This window comes from Malaclemys terrapin, chromosome 17 (assembly GCF_027887155.1).
Source record: "Malaclemys terrapin pileata isolate rMalTer1 chromosome 17, rMalTer1.hap1, whole genome shotgun sequence".
NCBI classification, from domain to species: domain Eukaryota; kingdom Metazoa; phylum Chordata; order Testudines; family Emydidae; genus Malaclemys; species Malaclemys terrapin.
Window position 1 is genome coordinate 18,192,206 of NC_071521.1, and position 19,137 is coordinate 18,211,342.

At 52.5% G+C, this 19,137-nt stretch overlaps 1 protein-coding gene across 1 annotated transcript in view; it reads left to right on the forward strand.

Moving 5' to 3' along the window:
* Positions 1-12,897, forward strand: part of AKNA (AT-hook transcription factor) — a 71,727-nt gene extending 58,830 nt beyond the window's left edge. Inside the window, exons 15-22 of the mRNA XM_054007962.1 lie at positions 226-376; positions 5,790-5,960; positions 6,813-6,925; positions 7,794-7,904; positions 8,384-8,482; positions 9,801-9,926; positions 10,590-10,755; positions 11,507-12,897. Of these exons, the coding sequence (XP_053863937.1) occupies positions 226-376; positions 5,790-5,960; positions 6,813-6,925; positions 7,794-7,904; positions 8,384-8,482; positions 9,801-9,926; positions 10,590-10,755; positions 11,507-11,798 (1,229 nt within the window). The 3' untranslated portion in view covers positions 11,799-12,897. The remainder of the gene's footprint in view (positions 1-225; positions 377-5,789; positions 5,961-6,812; positions 6,926-7,793; positions 7,905-8,383; positions 8,483-9,800; positions 9,927-10,589; positions 10,756-11,506) is intronic.
* Positions 12,898-19,137: the final 6,240 nt, after the last annotated feature.

Below are 19,137 nucleotides of genomic sequence, written 5' to 3' on the forward strand. Positions count from 1 at the left end.
TGAGTTTGGGAAGGTCTCATTCCAGTGAGCAGAGGTCCACAGTGCATGTGTTGGCAGAGAGGTCAAGGACTGACTTGACCATGGAGACTGAATCCTCTCCCACCCAGAGCCACCTTAGTGGGGAGGGAAGGTGTCTGGGTCAGGTCCAGGTCGCTGGTGAAATAAACAGAGGCACCCAAAGGTCTCGGCCATTTAACGTCTGGCACTGTGTCCTTATGTCCCCAGCTCACACGGACTCCGAGGCAGAGCGGCACAGCAGGGCCAGCACTTCTGATCACCGTCCCAGCAAAACTAGACGCCCACCCAGCTCCACCACCACATCGCCTTCCCCAGTTCGGGCTCACCACGGCCTCCTGGGCTCCCGTGTGGAACGAGAGTGAGTGTGAACTCGGCTTCGGGGGCGGGGCTGTGTCAGCAACAGCAGCCGCTTTCCCTGGCCCTTTGGGGTACCAGCATCTGCTGCAGGGATGGGCTGCTGGGGTGAGACCAACAGCCCCTCTGCACCTTTGGCTGTGCACGAATCTTTGCAGCATTTCTCCATTGTGGTGACCAGCCTCCCCAGTGGCAGCTCCATCTCTGAGCTGGGCTGCTGCGGTCCTAGGCTGTAAGAGCCCTGACTTGATCTCCCAATGGAGCATTATGACGTGAAGATGTGACACTAAGTCACACCCTGGGCTCTCTGTTAGTGGTGTCAACTCTGGGCCATTCCCGACTGCAATCCCTGGAGCTGTCCTCTCGGGAAAGAGCTTTGTATCCAGCGCTGTCATTAGATTTCCCTGGAGCGTCATTGGCTCCCAGCGAGCCAAGCAGCCCCCGATCATGGCGGGGGGGGCTTGTTTATCTGCTTTCTCTGAGCAGGGGAGGTCTGGGAGGGTGGGGTGTTCTGCCCGTTCTGTGCCCTCTCCTTGCATAATGTCAGCAAACATTTCTGAGAGCGTTGCTAGGACGCTGCCTCTCTCCGACGGGAGTGTGGCAGGGGTGGGGCCGGGAGGAAACTGCGCTGGTTTCTGTGCATGGAGGACTAGGGACGTTTTTAAAGCTCCTGGGGAGATCCGAGCACTCCGCGTCTTAAAGTGCCCACCCCAGGCGAGATCCCTTATCTCCAGTCTCCACCCTGCTCTAGGACTGGTTTATACTGGGCTGATGGAATGGTTCCAGCGCATGTTGCTTTAGAAAGGCTGCTCACTTGTTTCCTTGGGCTCAGACGTGCTGAGAGGGACCAGGCCTTGGGACGGGCAGGCTGGGAAGCTCGGTACAATAGATCTCTTCCATGGGAGTGAATCCAGAGGCAGCTCCCCTTCCCTCGTGGAGATGAGAGATCTCAAAGCCACAGGAGGCCGCCTCACCAATACGGGGGTGTCACTGGAGCCGGCTAGCCGGAGGGAGGAAGCGGAGAAACACTCGATATGACAGCACCAATCCTGCCCTTCTCCACCATGTGCGTATCGCTCCGATTTGTGTGGCCTCAGCGTGGGGGCTGCACCCCGTACGCAGGCCGCCCCCTGGGTCAAGGCAGAGACCATCCAACTCACTTCACCGTCACCACAGCGAGGCCAGGTCGGAGGCTTATTCTAGCAGGTGGATGCTAGCCCCTCGGTCAAAGGCTTTGCCGTGTCTGGGACTGGGAAGCAGAGTGGGGCCAGATCGGATACTGCTGGGCAAACCAGGGACAAAGTGGTCTTTGGAGGCAGCTGTTCTAGGAGTGCGTAACCAGGGGGAGGATCCCGCACAGTGAGAGATCAGGGCAGCCTCTGTGATCGCTGCCCCGGGGATGGGCTGTAGCAAGAGCAGATTGGTGAGAAAGGGTCAGGGAGTTCCCATCACCCTCGCTAGCCGAGTGGTTGTGTGGAGCTGTGAGCTGGACTGAAAGCTTTTAGTTCAATGCAAGTGCCTTCTGTACTAGGGGTATAGAGCCAGGAGTACTGGCCTCTCTTGAGGCAAACTGTGATCTGGTTCGCCTCGCTGTCCCTCTGCTCACTGCCTGGCTGCCTCATTTCAGCCTGGCAGGTAAAGTGTTAACGCTCGTGTCGCTCACGAGAGGAGGGAGGGGAATGACAGAGTAAGAAACCTGCCCCCTCTGCTCTCTCACAAACCTGCGTCTGGTTAGACCCCGATTGGAGCCAGACCTTTGCCCAGCTTGGGGCGAGAAGACCCTGGGGCAGTCTGAGGTTTCCAGAACCTTGCAAACTATTTCAGTGGGGTTGGCAAACCTAGTGTGAATTCCCAAACCTTTCTCCTTGTTTTAATTTGACGCGGCTGGATCCTCAGCTGGCATAAATCAGCATCGTCGCTGATGTGGGGCCACACTGGTTTACACTGGCTAAGGATCTGGACCCTGGCGTTTATTTCCCTGAGGGTGATTATGTATTTGCCTAGTTAAAGGGCAGCAGCTTGTGCTGTGTATTAGGGCTAACAGGGCCACCCCCGAAAGCTGAGCTGACATCAGTAGGTGTCCTGCATCCTGTAATGAAGTGGACAGTGTGTGTCTGTGCCCCACTGCCTCCTACTGGGTGGAGTCAGCACTGCTCGGGTTTGTCTCCGATCCCATCGTGCTGCTGGAGATTCTCCTTCAGCTCAGCTGACAGGGCCGTGTGCTTTTTGGAGCAGGGAGATCCGAGTCCTTCCCCCGCTGTCGCCATGAAGATCTGAGAGACGTTGTGATGTGCAGCTTAGTGACACCTCAGAGAGACCTGAGGTGGCCACGGATTTCAATGAGCCTTGAACCCAAGATTATGAGTAGGCTGGAATTGACCAGTCAAATTTGCGTCGCCTTTGTCTGGGTAACTTCTTTGGTATTTCTAGCCCACTCCCTGCTATGCTGTATGGGGCTCAAATAGGAAGGAGAAAGCGTTGATCTCGCTGCGTCTCCTGCAGCTATCTGGTGAGAGAGCCAGTTCCCGGGACGTTTCGTACCTGCCTTTGCAGAACCCAGAGGCCCGGCTCATTTGGAGAAGGCTCCATGCTTCCAGAGTGTATCCAGCCTGAACCTCCACGTGGTTTGAGGTTCTCCTGTCACCGCTCACAGGACACGTTCCATTGTGGAACCTTCAGGCCAAGATTGTCAAAAGGGACTAGTGATCTGGGTGCCCTGCCTGAGTGCCTTAAAGGGGCCTGAGTTGCAGTGGCCAGGTGTGGAGCATTGTCTGAAAACCAGACCCCTGTAGGGCATCTCAAGAAAGACTAGGTGACACAATTCCCTAAGGAGAAGGGATCTTTCTAGTTCCCGTGGCAAAGCAAAACTAAAGGACGGGCACTCTCCCAAGGGAGGTGGTTAACCCTTTGGTGACCTGAAAAGAAAGCCACACGCTTCCCCTAAGCATACATTTGCCTGGCAGTCTGGAAAATGCCACCACAGTAAGTATTAATGCAGGCATATTTTCCCCCCAGCTGCTGTGGTAGCCAGCAGAGTAACGTAGCAGTTTAAACATTCCTTCTGCAGCTGGCTGTCTTGTGCATTTAGTCAGAGGGGCCGAGTTAGAATGTATAGACACAAATATCACATTTCCCGGCCAGCGCTGGAGCAGCACTGAATCAACTCCAGAGCCCAGAGAACCCGGCCGAGCACTGTGATCCCTAACGGCTTGAAATCTTTGCAGACGTTCAGAAAAGCTCCGTGTGTAAAGCCCATATTTCCGTTCCTTCCCATTCTCCCCCAGGGTCCTCTCGAAAGCAAAACAGATCCTGCTCCCCTCCCATTATTCCCCGAGTGGAAGGGCTGTGGAACAGCCCTGGGGAAGGAGGTCCCCTTTCTAGTCCACCTCTCTAGTTTCCCGACAGAAAGGTCGTCATAATGGATCCGTTGCCAGAAAACATTTCGGCTTCGATGAAGCAGCACGTTTTGGCAAAATGTCCTTAACATTGAAAATGTCCTGTCCACTCATTCTTCATGGGTGTTCGCTCCCTCCTGCTGATAGGGGTCAGTGTGAGATGGATGCTGCTTCCCCAAGACTCACCACGTCCTTCCCTGACCATTCGTGGTCATTGCAGCTTCCACGGGGCCTAATTGCCGGAGGCGATTGAGCTCCCAGAGCTCCAGTTAACTTCAGCTGGGATTGTAGGTGCTTAGCACCTCTAAACAATTAGGCCCCATGGCTCTTTCCACAGGAGGAGGCGCGTTAACCCATCTCCTGGCCTGTTTCCAGGGTAGCCAAGTACCTTCTGCTTCCATAAATTCCCCCATGGTCTCAGTTGAATACAGGAGTCTTCCTCATGTCTTGTCCTGCACCAGGGATGGCTGCACGTCAGTGACTCCTGCATATCCATTTTAGACTGTGAAATGCCTTGGGAGCCTCTGATGTGGAAGACGGGGCTCATTGGGATTGGGCCACCACACTGGGTCACGTAGCTGTGGCACCGTTAGCTTGCCCTGTAGTCAGACAGCAGAAGCCTCTGAAGAGAGATAACTTGGGTGCAGCCGCTGCCACTGTTGGTGCATCCTGAAAGTACCTTCTAGGGTACGTCTGATGCCGATGGAGTCTCACATCAATGTTGACATATGAGGATTCAGTCAACGCTAAAGGTGACTACGGATACGTGAGATCAGACCAATGCGAGAACCACAAACACAGTTACACGTGGGACAGACAAGATTGTCCATGACCATTGCAGGCTGCATCTTGCTTCGCAACAGTTAACAGTGACAGGACAAATCTGCTGCCATCTTGCTCTGCTGTGGGCTGTTGCTTTCCAGCAGCTGGGGTCAACCTGACAGGCTTCCAAGTTTGACTTCAGTGTGTCTTTATATCGTTTGTACTGGTCCCCAGGAGAACAGTGCTTTGCTTTAGCTGGCTATAAAATCTGGCCTTGGGTAAGCATCGTAAGCATGACTGCCCGATAGCTAATTAGCTTGGTGCTTCCCTTGACAGAGGCAGTGGGATGGCATTCCCAATGCAGAACAGGCGTGGGCTGTGCGATGGGGAATCCCATGCTCAATTATGGCATTCTATGACTGCGTACTCCTTAGGTAGCAAAACTTCTCCACGGACCTGAGAAGAGCGTGGTTGATCTCCATGACTGGGTCAACGTGCACGTCCCCTAGCACAGGCTGGTCCAGCTCTTCGGATCGGAGTTGCGTTGCTGACTCAAGCTGCGCTGGGATTAGATTCTAGTGGAAAATGTGTGCACAGTTCCTGTCCCACTCTCTCATCCACGCGAGCCATGCGTGGACTGGTGCAGAATTGTAACGAGGAGAGCGACACACATGGATGCAGGTTTAAGTTCGGAGTTCTGTCTCTTAGCAAATGCTGTTGACCCCTCATGGTTTCTCCACCTTTCCAGAGTTCCTTTGGAAGGGCAATCCCGTGCCCCTCTAGGCTGTAACTGGCTGCCGGTTTATTTGATTGCAGCCTGCATTCGCCGTGTCCAGTACCATCTGTGGCATTTTACAGGGGCACTAGCTAGTTTAGGGGCCAATAGCTGTGAAGCAATGTCAGCTGCTTGAGTATTTACCCCAGGTCCTGGGGGGGTGGGGCTAGTCCATGCTGCCACTGCTTCTCTGCTATTGTTACTCAAGCTAGCTTCGATCTAGATCAAAGCTAGCTTCGGTATGTCTATGTGCTGCAGTCACGCCTCTTGGTAGACAGGCCTATAGACGTGGTTACTTTTAACTCTCGAGTCTCCAGGGGGTGAGCAATGGTGTCCCTTCTGCAAGGGTCTGAGGAGCAGAGATGGGACTGGCCATGTGATTTCAGACAGGCGGCGAGAATGGAGTGTTCCCCATTTTCCTTCTGGATCGGACATTTTTCTTGTAACCTGCACTTATTAATCCTTTTTTCCCCTTCCCATCCCAGCCAGGCCATCCGGGCTCTGCAGGACGAGGTCTCACGGCTTCGGCAGCGGCTGGAGGAGAGTTTGCACCGATCCCGCAGCTACCCAGAGGGAAAGTCGTCCCCACGCACCACTAGGAGCAGGAAGCAGCCCATGGGGAACGGCCCCTCAGTCCGAAACTCAGGCCCCTTTGGGTAGGTGCCAGTGGGCGGCATAACGTGGCCTTGTTGCCTATTGCGCCTTTCCTGCAAACTCTGCCAGTGGGAGTTCAGTGACCTAGGCTGGCCGACAGCCGCCTCCTTCTCCGGTTCTCTCCGGTGCCCGGGGAGATTTCTGCCCCCCGGTGGAACTGACCTGTTTTCTGCTGAGACTTGCAGACGTTACAGGGAGGCTGTTCCAGCCGGTGGGAGCTAAGTGAGGAGAAGGCTCTTGCTCCAGCAGTGGTGAGGGGGTGTGACAGGTTGGAGAGGAAGTAGTGCCAGGCAGGTGGAAGTGGGGAGTAGGGAACGCCAGGTGTGAGACAACACGGGGGGGTCCCAGCCTCGGCTGGCGCTTTTGGGGACACGGGGGCCGTATAGCTCCTGTCGAAGCTAGTGGGAGTTAGGCTCGTGTAATGCTGACGGAATCGGGCCCTTTATCGCACGGTGAAGGGCCAGTAGCTCTGACGGGGGCCAGGTGGGGTGTGGGCCTTTTCCCGTGCAGCTTTCTGGGAGACTGACAAGCTTCCCCTGGGTCCTAGGAGTGGGCCAGGCTCATTTCACCCATGTGCAGACCACACGGACAGCCAGAGCCGCAGAGGGTGACAGATGATTGTGTTAGTGCCCTGAGTCTCCCCAGCAGTCCTGCCAGTCTCCCCACGGACCCCGTCTGCAGGCTGTAAGCACAGGGCAGCTCGTCCTCTCCATGCTTCAAGGCAGAGGCGGTGACTGTCACTCGGTGCAAGCGGAGCCCCCGCAGGGCCGGGTGGAGGGGGTGGTTAAAACCCCCTGCACCCAGAACCGGGGTGCTGAGCCCTCGACTTCACGCTGTGTCTGTCCCTTTCCCAGCGAATCCGCAGAGAGGAGCCCAGGCGAGTTTGGGGAGCCGGCTCCAGCGATCAAGCCAGCGAGGCGGGTGAGGTCGGCGTCGCTCCCTCGGGATGGGCCTGAACGGGACCTCAGTAAGTAGACCCGTTGGAACCTACCCCCTCTGGGATCAACCAGATCCAGGAGCAAGTACTCGGGGGCAGCAGACTGCAGAGACACCAGGATCTGCTTTTCCTCCTTTGAATTCCCCCTCCTAAAAGGGATTTTCAGGCGCCCTTCCTATGCGTGCAGGAGGTGAGAATGGGCACTCCATGGTGCACACAAGTGGGCACTGAGACCAGCACCCTGGGAACGTTAGTGATAGGCAGACTCATGCCCAGATCCAGCCCTCCTGACTTTTCGGAAAGCTGGAGTCTGGACCTGGATCCAAATGTGTGCCGAGCTCTTCACGGTCATTACCCTAGATCCTGTGGCGTTTCATTCACACGAGGGCCGGTGGTTGCTACAAGCGCAACTGTGGTTGCGCGACCCGCCTGCAATTCCCTCCTCTGACCTGGTAATGACAACACACGCTTGAGTCGGGTTCGCACCACGGCACCACACCTACCCCGCCCCTAATAGCTCTTGTACCAGTGCATGCTGGGAGAGTGTGGTGTTTAGATGCTGCTTGTATTATTAGAACTGGGAGCACTGGCTGCTGGGAGTCTGAAAGGATGATACAACGGGGGGAGGAGTGGAGGAGGCTGAGTGAGGGTTACAGAGGGTGCAGCAGCAGCTTGGAAAAGAGGTTTCCACTGTAAAAATAAAGTCCTGTTGAAGCTTGTTAGTACCTTGCCTGCTTGATACAACAGCGAGTCAGCTATCCCATAGTGCCTAGAGAACAGGCACCCGGAGCAGCACCCCCAGCACACGGGGCAATGCACTCGCTGGTTAGAAACTCACTAGGGAGGTGTCTACCAGATGTGACTGACTGTCTAATCGGGTGTTCTCGGTGTTCTACAGCGTCGGAGTCAGACTGCCCCGTGCCGCGGGCTCGGGATGGGAAACCCAGGACAAGCTTCTCCTCCAGGCAGAGCTCTCCGAGGCCGCTGACATTCAAGGGCCATTACACAGGTGGGTGAGCACGAACCAGGCCCTGCTCGGCCTTGGTGCCGCCTCTCTGATAACACCATGGGCCACCCTGTGTTCTTAAACTGGATCTCCGCTCTCTGCCCCATGCACACGCTGACTTGATGTTGTGCTTACCAGCAGGGCCAGCTCCAGGGTTTTGGCCGCCCCAAGCAGCCAAAAAAAAAAAAGCCGCGATCGTGATCTGCGGCGGCAATTTGGCGGGAGGTCCTTCGCTCCCAGGCGGAGTGAGGGACCGTCTGCCGAATTGCTGCCGAATACCTGGACGTGCCGCCCCTCTCCGGAGCGGCCGCCCCAAGCACCTGCTTGACAAGCTGGTGCCTGGAGCCGGCCCTGCTTACCAGGCAAGAGGGAGCTTCCTCTCCCAGCCATGTGAGCGCCACCACTCAGTCCCCCCTTCTCCCCCTTCCCAGCTGGGTGCCCTCCGCGAAGGGTGCTGAGCCAGCTCTTGTTGCATTCTGCAGGGACGCGCTACCACTTATCAGCACCTGTGTCCCCAGAACGGAGGGAAGACACGGGCCTCACTTCCTGCCTCCATTGCCAAGGGACCAGGACACAAGCTGGTAAATATCCCATCTGCTCATCTTGGGCCAGACCCCAAGGAATCACGCCTCGGAGCTGCTTTGCTTAATATTTACAACCTGTAAAATAACAAGATTTTGCACTTCATTCGCGTCTGCTCCCTGAGATTTCTGAGGGCTTCGCAAATACCCACTAACGAAACCATTAGTTACTTAAGGCCTGAACCAATGAGATAACGAAGCCTCACACCACCCCGATGAGAGAGATGCAGAGATCATGCAGATGTGTTTTGGGTGGAATGCGCTCTGAGAGTGGTGAGAGGGTCTCGGAGCCAACCTCGGGGTGGAGGGACCTCCTTCATATTGGAAAAGGTAGGAGCTGGCTCCCTCTGCAGATTGTGCAGAAATGGACTGGCCCAGTAGTCACTCTGACCGTGAGATTTGCAGATACTGGGTTAGGTTGTATCCCTACCACAAGAGAGCAGGCTAGTACAGATCAAAGCATGTGGCGTCCTACACTGCTGGACTGTTAACTCAGCCCAGTTGCACATATGTCGCTTGCTCTCGCCTTTGTTACATGTGACTCTGTGGATGTTGTTCATTATTACGGAAGCACCCCACATAATCGACAGGGTCATAGAATCATAGGATGGGTGACATTGTCAAGATTAGGGTGACCAGATAGCCCCTGTGAAAAAACGGGACGGGGTGGGGGGTAATAGGCGCCTATATAAGAAAAAGTCCCCAAAAACGGGACTGTGTCTTTAAAAACAGGACATCTGGTCATCCTAGTCAAGATGAGGCTGTCAGATCAGCCGTAATCCTTGGATTTTTCTGGCCTTTGTTGCAATCTTGCAGTTTTCCCATTGTGCTAAAGCCAGTTGTTATCGTTTGCAAGCTCTGTGTTCTAACCTGCTTTGTTCGTCGTGTTTCCCAATGCTAGCAACAGACGGCACATAAAGAAACGACCAGCTTTCCGGACTAGCAGCCACCTGTATTGAACCATTTAACTCGGCTAAAGATTAACTTGCATTTAGCACCCAGCATTTTGAGTACATTGCATGCAAGTTGTGATCCCCTCAGGTGCTTTGCCTGAATTTTTGCACATCCGAGGCTGTTTCCCTGCAGCTGCTGAGGGCGCAGTCCTGTCGCTGATAGGAACCCACACCTGAGCTAAAGGTGTACAGTTCCATTTGCATGTTGTGACCCAGCATTCTTTGCAATCAACTTTTTAGTTTTTACTTTCTGCAAATTGCCTTAATCCAAACAGCCTGAAACCTCCTATGGACTTCTACAGCCGTTTGGCGTTTAGATCTTTGTGGAGTTACTTTACTCACTGTTTGTCCTCTGTGTTTTTTAGGCAATGCAGCAGCAGGGGACACGGTGAGACCCGCTCAGCATAGCACTCCAAAGAAGACGCACTGTCCAACCTGCAACGGGACCAGGAGCACCCCTGTTTCTAAAACCAGGGACAAAGCAGCACATGGTGGGTGACCAGTTTGCTCTGTTTGAATGTTTCTGTTCTATGAAGAGCCGCTCTGCCTGAGAAGTGACCCTGGTGAATGGTTCCCATCTAGCAGAGGGACATACTGGCCAAGGCCACACTGAAAGCTGAATTCAAAACTCTGCCGTTCCAAAAAGGAGGGTCTGCAGAGGATAGCAGTAGAGCTCCCAGCCACGCTAGTTCCAGCGTCAGCCAGCTGGAGTTGCTATAGGTAATGGAATTGGAGTGCTGCAGCGCCAGCCTCTGCCAGTAGGAGTCGCTGTAGGTAATAGTATTGGCACGCTGGCTGTATCTCACAGCTGCTGCAGTCCCAGCAGTGGCTGGGAGGGAATGGAGTGCTGGCTGGGAGAGCTCAGAGGCGTCCGCGTGAGGGCTGGAGCACTGACAGCGGAGGGTCTGACACTTGCTGCAGTTGCAGATCCCAGGGCCGGGTTTTCCAGCACAGCGGCTTGCAGGTGTGATTCATCCCAGGGAGTTATTCCAGTAGATTGAGGGGTGCATCCCCTGCCCTCTCTTTGTCCTCAGGCCAGACTCGCCCCTGGAGTCAGTAGCGTAGCACCAGGGATGGCAGTAGCCTCGTGGGTTTCCTGTCCATTCATGCCGAATACCCGGGTGTCTCTTACCGTGTGTCGTTCTTCTCCACAGCGACAGGCCGCGGCACAGAGAGCGCCTCACCTCAAGGCTCCGGCCTCAGTCACAAACCCGAGAAGCCGCAACAGCCTGGCCTCTGGTACCTGGCGGCCCCACCCCCTGGCACAGCTGTCAACTACATCCCAACAGTGCCCCTGGTGCCTTACTCGCCCTCTATGCTGTAAGAGCGGCCCACGCCATGTTGGTTGGGGTTACCATGGGGAGGGGTGTTCAGAGTTTCCTTCTGGGATTGTGGGAGGCAGCCTAGGATCTCTAGGGCCAAAACAGAGCCTGTGGAGGGGAAAGAGAGTCCAGCGGTTAGGGCGCTAAGTTGGGACTTGGGAGAATGGTTTTGGTTCCCTGCTCTTCCACAGATATCCTGCGTGACCTTGGTCAAATCACGTAGGCCCAGATTTTTAAAGCTATTTAGGTATTGCTCCACGCAGCGTTGCCAAACCTAAGTGGTTTAGGCACTTAGGAGCTTCATCTGGAGCAGTGTGTCCCGTTTTGGGCACCACACTCTAAGAAAGATGTGGACAAACTGGAGAGAGAACAGAAGTGATAGGTTTGGAAAACCTGACGTCTGAGGAAAGGATACAAAAGGGGGCACGTTCAGTCTAGAGAAGAAAAGGTTGAGGGGGGCATAAGCCTTCCAATATGGAAAAAGTTGTTCTAAAGAGGACAGTGATCAATTGTTCTCCAGGTCCACTGAGGGTAGGACAACAAGTAATCAGCTTAGTTTCCAGTGTGGAAGATTCAGGTTAGATATTAGGCAAAACTTTCTAACTCTGAGAGTAGTTCAGCTCTGGACAGGTTATGGAACCCCCAGGGTTTGGAGAACAGGTTAGACAAACGCCTGTCAGGGATGATCTAGGTTTGCTTGTTCCTCCCTCAGCGCACTGTATTTAGTCTTTGTCGTTGTTTTTTTCCAGCTACTGTTCTCCACCAGCACCTACCTCAGTCCCCGGCCCAGATGGCCTGCCTGCCCATTACTCCAGCCCGTACAGAGTGGCGGAGCTGAAGCCCTGGGCCACCCGGCAGCAAGCCCATGGTCACCACCACTCCCTGATGCTTGACTTCGACGACCTGGAGGACCTCAACTGGTCCCTGAGCCGGGCCGTGGAAGCGGCCAAGAGCATGAAGCTCACCACCAAGCAAATGAACAGGTCGCTGACCTCTGAACTGAGCAAGGCCAGGCGCCTGAGGGGATCCTGCCTCTTCTGACAGAACCGGGGGACGGCTTCCTCTGGGGCCTGGCGGGGACAGTTTGAGCCGGCAGGCTGAGCCTCTCCAAACATCTGGAGATAAGCCCCCCAGCAAACATCTGGGGAACTAATTTGCCAAAGAATGACTAGACTGTCCCTCAGCTTCCCCCTCCTTCCCGTGGGGCTGCAGAGCCGTCCGCCGGCGCCTAAGGAGCCTGTGATACACGAGTCTCCACGCGGGATCCGCGTTGGAAGCTAAACCTGCAGAGTCTCTCCACCCTTCTCCAGAGCCCCCTCGGCCCGCATGTTACAGTTGCCTTAAGCCTCAAGCCTGTCTGCTCAGCAGGACCAGAGCTGCGGTTGCACTGGGGATCTCACCTGCCCCTCTCCGCTTGGCCAGTAGCTTTCGGTGGTTGTTGGTTTTCTTAAAGGATCAAATTTGAAGATGAAGGAAGACAGAGAAAACCTCGGGACACGTGACTAGGCAGCTGCCCTGGCCTCCCAGGGGCCTGTGACTCGCACTTTAGAATCCCCCCGGCCTCGTCCCTAGAGAGCACTCTACTTTTAAGTAACATTTTAACTCCCCTTCCCCTTCTCCCCATTGGCCAGCTTGGAGATGGACCCCGGCCAATGGCTTACCATCGCACTGTGAGTTCCCTCCCCTAGCCCTTGCAGAAATTCCCACTTGGGCCTTACCCCGCCTTGCGTTGCTAAATCAATCCGTTTCCCTGTGGCTCCGTCCCAATACACCACGTCGTCGGGCTGCTGTGGCACAGCCTAGCTGGGACAAGCTCGGTTTACAAGCCGAGTCTTTTCTAGCGTTGCTCTTGTTTTGTGTAGGCCCTATCAGAATAAGGGTGGAGCTCCCTTTGCAGCAAAGGTTACCTCAGAGTGCTTGTGCCAGGGACAGGGTACCGATCTCTATTGTTCTACATTCATCGCAAAGGGGAATAGAGGAGGATCAGGTGTTTATGTGGAATTTTATTGTTTTTCTGGCTGTTGTTGCTGGTGTTATGCTGGCATCGGAGGGGACGGGAGAATCGAAAGGGCTTTGCTTCCGCAGTCTGGAACTCAGCTTGCCTGGGGATTCAAGAGGCTTGTTCACCTTCTCCTCTTTCTCTTTCTCTATCATCTCTCCTTCCTGTCTGCCGTTTCTGGCTTTGCTGGGCGGGCAGAGGAAGCACAAACGGTCAGTTTCATTTTCTGTTTCTAAGGCCCTGATCCTGAGAGGCATCGAGCACTCTCGCTTCTCCTTGAATTGGAGAGAAGCCACAGGAGCGCAGCACCAGCCGCGCGGTTATCCCCGCACTGATTCTCCTGGGCTAGCCCAATGCTGCTGGTCCGGGAGCTGGCCAATGCGGCGTTAGTTTTTGTTTTAACCTTGTTTTCCTTGGCACTTATTTTGAACTCTCACAACCATTTCTATGGAGATGAACATCCGAACCTGCAATCAGATCCACTAGGGTGCAGCCCCCTGCTCCCTTCCCCCCCTTGACAAGAGCTGGTAGAAAAATATGTAAGTACTTGTCATTGCAAGTGTTCATTTTCTCGACATTTTTTAGGGAAAAATGTCAACATTTCCCCACTTTTCATTGGAAAAAATCTACAGCCGGAAATCTTCCAGTTTTTGGTTCTTCCCTCTTTCTTTCTCCTTCTTTCTGTGTTGCCACTGAAGAGGCAGAGGAGGAAGGAAAAAAGAAAGCAAGCGCTAGAGGGCTCAATAATTGAAAATTTTTAAGCAAAAAAAAAATCTTATTCAAAAGTTGGAAAATTACAACCACCACATATCTGCAAAAATGTTCAGGGGAGGGGGGGCGGGGGGAAGGGAGGTGATTTTTTTCATTGGAATAAAAATTCAGATGAAAAAATTTCCGCCACTCTATTGACATCAGTAAGGTTTTTGCATGGGTGTAGGAGTCTGTCTTTCTGTCCATCAGTCTGTCCGTCCATTCCCATAATAACCATCTCTCTAGCTATCTCTATCTAACTATCATCTGATTTCAGGATTGTCATCTAGGTTTGTAAATCCCCTCTTAAAAAAAAAAAAAAAAGTTTGAGCCAAAATTGGACACTGTCCCTTTAAAACCACAGACCTTTCTGCCAACTTCGATTTAGGGTTTGGCTTCTATCAAGCTGTTTGATCCCCTTAAAGAAGCGCCTGTTTGCATGTTGATATTTTTAAGGGAACATTTCTCATTGTGGTAGCTGATGAGTGGCTAAATCACTCTCTCTTCAGGTTTGTATGTGTATGTGTGTGTGTGTGTGTGTGTGTGTATATACACACATATATAAGATAATTATTTTTTCAACATAATCCTTAGGGCATTTCACTTTTTACATGTAATTTATTGTTTTTTAAAATCTGTTCCCTGTGTGTGTGTGCTTTTAAATCTGCGAGGGGTAGTGAGCAAATTCCTCTCCAGCCTATAGTGGTCCTTGTCTGTGCAAATGATGCATATGGGCTGGAGTCAGAGGGTCACCCAACCAATCAAGCCTCCTTGGTAAAGGTAGGAACAGGCTCCTTCTACAGTGCAGTAGCAGCCAGTTGCTGATCTGATAATAGGACTTGATCACAGCTTTGCAGAAGGAGAATATAGCACAGGTACTGTTGAGGCTATATCCTATTGCCAGGTAGCATGGATCAAAGCACGTGCTTGGACAGAGGGGGAAAACTTTGAAGAGAAGGTACATCCCGACATTGCTCCCTATGGTACGTCATGCTGTCGAATTTAACATGGAGCTGGCTGTCCACAGACTAGATTTAACTCTCAAAGGCTGTCCTAGCAGGGCCTTTTCCTTATTCCAGCTTGGGTGGCTGTTTCTTGAATGAGTCATTCAAACTCTCCCAGCAAGAGTGGTACTTACTCTAGTTTCCAAATCAGCAGTGTAGGGAGAGTTCGACCATCACTTTAAACACTGAACTGTCTGACCCTCAAGTGCCCATGAGGAGATGGAGCCCATGAGGAGATGGAGCCTGGGCGTGGGAGTTAAGGTCACTTGAGGCTTGTCCACACACAGACGTTGCACTGGTTTAACACCATAGAATCATAGAATATCAGGGTTGGAAGAGACCTCAGGAGGTCATCTAGTCCAACCCCCTGCTCAAAGCAGGACCAATTCCCAACTAAATCATCCCAGCCAGGGCTTTGTCAAGCCGGGCCTTAAAAACCTCTAAGGACGGAGATTCCACCACCTCCCTGGGCAACACATTCCAGTGCTTCACCACCCTCCTAGTGAAATAGTTTTTCCTAATATCCAACCTAGACCTCCCCCACTGCAACTTGAGACCATTACTCCTTGTTCTGTCATCTGCCACCACTGAGAATAGCCGAGCTCCATCCTCTTTGGAACCCCCTTTAGATAAAACTAAATCCCTATGTGGACACTCATTGATCTTGAACCAGGCTTGTATTGGTAAATTAGAGGTGCCAGGTAAATCACAATAAGTTGTAACCTGATTAGAAGAGTGTGTGTGTGTACGTGCACACCCTTGCCTTGGTTTAAAATCACACCTTTAGTCAAACCAGTGCAGGCTTGTGTGCAGACAAGATTTTCAACAGTGACTATTGATTTTTGGTGCTCAACTTGAGACCCTTTAAAGACGGCTGAATGTCAGAGGGCAGGTTATCAGCACCTCCAAAAATCAGTCCCCTTTCAGATGACTCAAGCGGAACATCCCAAACTTAAGGCACTCCTAAGCACTAGTTGCTTTTCCAAATCTTGACCCAGGCCTTAGCCTGTGGGCTACCGCATACAGAAAGAGTCAACATTTTAGCCTCTGTGAGAGGTAATAACCTCGTCTTTCCCCATCTCCGCTTAGGGTCTGTACCTCTCTCCATGACACAAATGTAACTGCACACAAACCATCTGTCATCAGGCCATATCTCAGAATCCCTGCTGAAGACCAAACTCCCATTGACGTCAATCGGAACGTTCTTGGGGGAGAGGGTTAATCTGAGAAAAATCATGACGTAAAGGGTTTCTGGAATTGATCCTGTGACTTTGTTTATATGTAGGACCTACCCCAAGTGCCCCATTTTAAAAAATTATTTATTGCTTCATTTTTTTAATATTATTATAATCGGGTTGTGGCTGTTTTTAATGCACAAGGCAAGTTATGGGGTCTCACTCTCAGGGACCTCACCGAGCCACTGAAATGATGTCCCATCACAGACAGAGCCCTGGAACAAGGGGAAGCTGTGGTCGATCCATAAAGCTTCAGGGCTTGCATCGTGAAACTCATCTCAAACAACCGCTGACAAAAAATGGAGTCAGAGCTGGTCTTCTACTAAAGATGGAGGGCAGAACTGAGCTTTGTTCAGTGGGGGATATTTTGGGAGCAGTCTCTTAAGATTAACCTCTTAAAAGTGTGTTTGTGTGAGAACCTCTGTCCAGAGAGACAGCGGAACCCACTGACGACAACCTCAGCTATATAGTGAGGGATAAAGAGAGGCCCCATCTCACCGAGCAACATTGAAATGTGAAAGTTTTCCTTAGAATGAAGTTGTTCTGTGTGAGGTTTTTTTTTTTTTTTTTTTTTTTTTTTTTTTTTTAAGACTGCTAGAAGAGGCTTCCATTTGATGGACCAAATTCAGGCCTGGTTTTTAAGGGTGCAATGCCATTGACTTATAAAGGAATTGCACACACAGCTTTGAATTTTGCACATGTACTTGTTTTCTTATCGCAAAGCTGGTTGTACTGTGGCCCAGAGCCCCCGAGCTCTTGAAACCAGGACACCGTGATTAATGCATCCTCACTGGGAGAACACAAGAAGTCCGGGTGTGTGCGTGTGTGTATTTAATTCTAGGAACTGCAATAACAAGAAGTGACGGTTACATTTGCAGCATCTCCCGGTTTTGTAATGAACTAGCAGAGCCATTTGACAGTATTTTGTAAGGAAATAATTGCCTATTTTTTAATGAAATAAATTTGTTTGTTTTTCAAACCAAGTCTCTCTTATGTGTTTTGGATACAGCCTTGAGCTTCAGGGAAGCCAGCCTTCCTAGCTAGTTATTACTTATATATTACCACAGTGGCTGGGAGGCCCCGTTGTGCTTGGGGCTGTACATACAGATAGTTAGAAACAGTCCTGCCTCAAAGACCTAAATAGCTAAGACAGACAGTGGGTGGGAGGGAAACGAGAGACACAGCGAGGAGAAGTGACTGGCCAAGGCCACCCAGCAAGTCAGCCACAGAACTGAGAATAGATCCCAGGGCTCCTGAATCTAAGGGCCCAGCTTTTTCATGGTATTTAGGTGCTTAAGGATCCAAATAGATACCGACTGGGATTTTAAAAAGCATCTAGGCACATTACTCCAGTGGGAAGTAGATGCCTAGATGTTTTTGAAAATCTCACTAGTACTTTTAAAAATCTGGCGTGCAGTCCATGCCCTGCCCACTAGACCATGCTACCTCTCTTCCAAGCTTTAGCTTCAGTTTGGAGTCCCCAGTGGTAAGGCTACTTCGCTTCCAACTCCTGATTGCGGGCCAAGGGGCCATTCTTGATTTGTTCCAATTCTCCCCGGTGCTGCTGAGATCAGAATCTGAGCCACCCAGTCACCTTTGCAAGGCTGGTATCTCTTAAAGAGACAGCGCAAGCAAAGGCAAGCCTATGGTATGTAGGTTCCTGGATGGGATTGGAGGTACTCTGGTGCCGACTTTTCCATTGCTCCCAACATCCTCCATGCATCCACCGTTTCAAAACTAACCATGCTCCCTTGAGATAAAGGGATGGAAAAGGACACCAGGCCACCCTGATTATCCAGAGGTCGCTGAGGGCATAGAAACCTGCAGATGTTCAGGAGAGCCAGGATGTGGTGTGTTTTGACTGTAACCCAACGATAGCAATGCCTGGAAATGTGGGGCAGCCAGGAGCTGTGGAAGGTTCCCCTATGCAGCAGTGGCAGAAGAACCTGAAAATGGTCATGCTGGGTCGGACCAATGGTCCATCCAGACCAATATCCCATCTTCCAATAGTGGTTGGTGCCAGGTGCTTCAGAGGGAATGAACAGAACAGGGCAATGATTGAGTGATCCATCCCCTGTGGTCCAGCCCCAGCTTCTGTCACTCAGCGGTTTATGGATGCTGAGAGCATGGGGTGGCAATGTCCCTTGGTCTCCTCGTACATTAGAATAGCTGCAAGGGTGGTGTGAGGCCTCCAGCAGCTCTGCCAATACCTTGAAATGTGCAGGCACGAGGGCTAAGCTGCCATGCCCGGCTTGCACTATGATTCCCTCAGTCTGGACCAATATCCTGCTCGTCTGCACGGGTGCTTGCCTGGGGGCACACCAGCTCCTCAGCACATTAGGGGAACACCTTGGCAAATGGATAAAGGGGCCTAATTCTGCAGCACGTGGCCAAGGCGTCCAGTCCTTATCGTACAGCCTTCCCCCAGCACCAGGGGCTTGTATTGGACAGCTAAGCCCATCCTGACCTCATCTCGGATCAGAAACTACCACAACCCCAGTGTGTGTTGATCCCCCAGGCCCTTCTGCCTGTTAAACCATAGGGAATTGGCTGGAAAATGGGATGGGGAGGCAGGGGAAACGGCAAAATTTGCCTTACATTTTGTAATCAAAACTTTGTTTATCCATTTTTCCAACCAGCTCTAATAAGATGAACTGGCCTCACCGCAGCACAGGGGACAGGCAGGAAGGTGGTGCAGGGAGCCCTCTAGCTAGCGGATTGCGTGTGCAGAGACACAAGACTTACCAGGCCCTGGGAGTTCTGGCACTCACGCAGGTGGGAGCTAGGACTCGCCATATAACAGCTCTGCCCCGGGGAGCTCTGGAACGGCTACCGAGACACGCTCCACAACCTCTGCTTTTCCCACGCCGTGCATCTGTTCGCACACGGTGCGTTTCTTCAACTCTTTCCCATAGCAAACACTGTCATGCTCTTTATCAAACAAACCTGTGCACGGAGCCCAGTGCCCCTGAGCGTGGGTGTGGGTGTGGTGGTTTACTTGAGGTGAGGAAATTGATTTCAGCTACGTGCTTACGGCAATGTCCCTTCTGTGAGGGACGGAGCAGGCCTCCATTGTAAATAGCAGAGGGCATGAGCCTGATGAATTCAGCAAAGCTCCCAATGACTTTATCAGGTGCGTAATGACTAACGCCGTGTGGGCTGCCTGCTAGCAGCGCACAGGGTCTCTCCGAGTGCTGGCCTGGACCCAGTGTCAGGCGTGGCATTTGACACTCCCCTGTCACTCCTGCCCACCTGCTCTCCCACACCTGGGCACACAGCAGCCATTACCTGGCCATTGCGCCGCCACGGGGACCGGTGCCACTGTGGTGCCAGCTGAACGGGTAGCTCGAAGGCCCCCTGCCTTCCGTTTCACGGCTCTTCCTGCTAGCTCA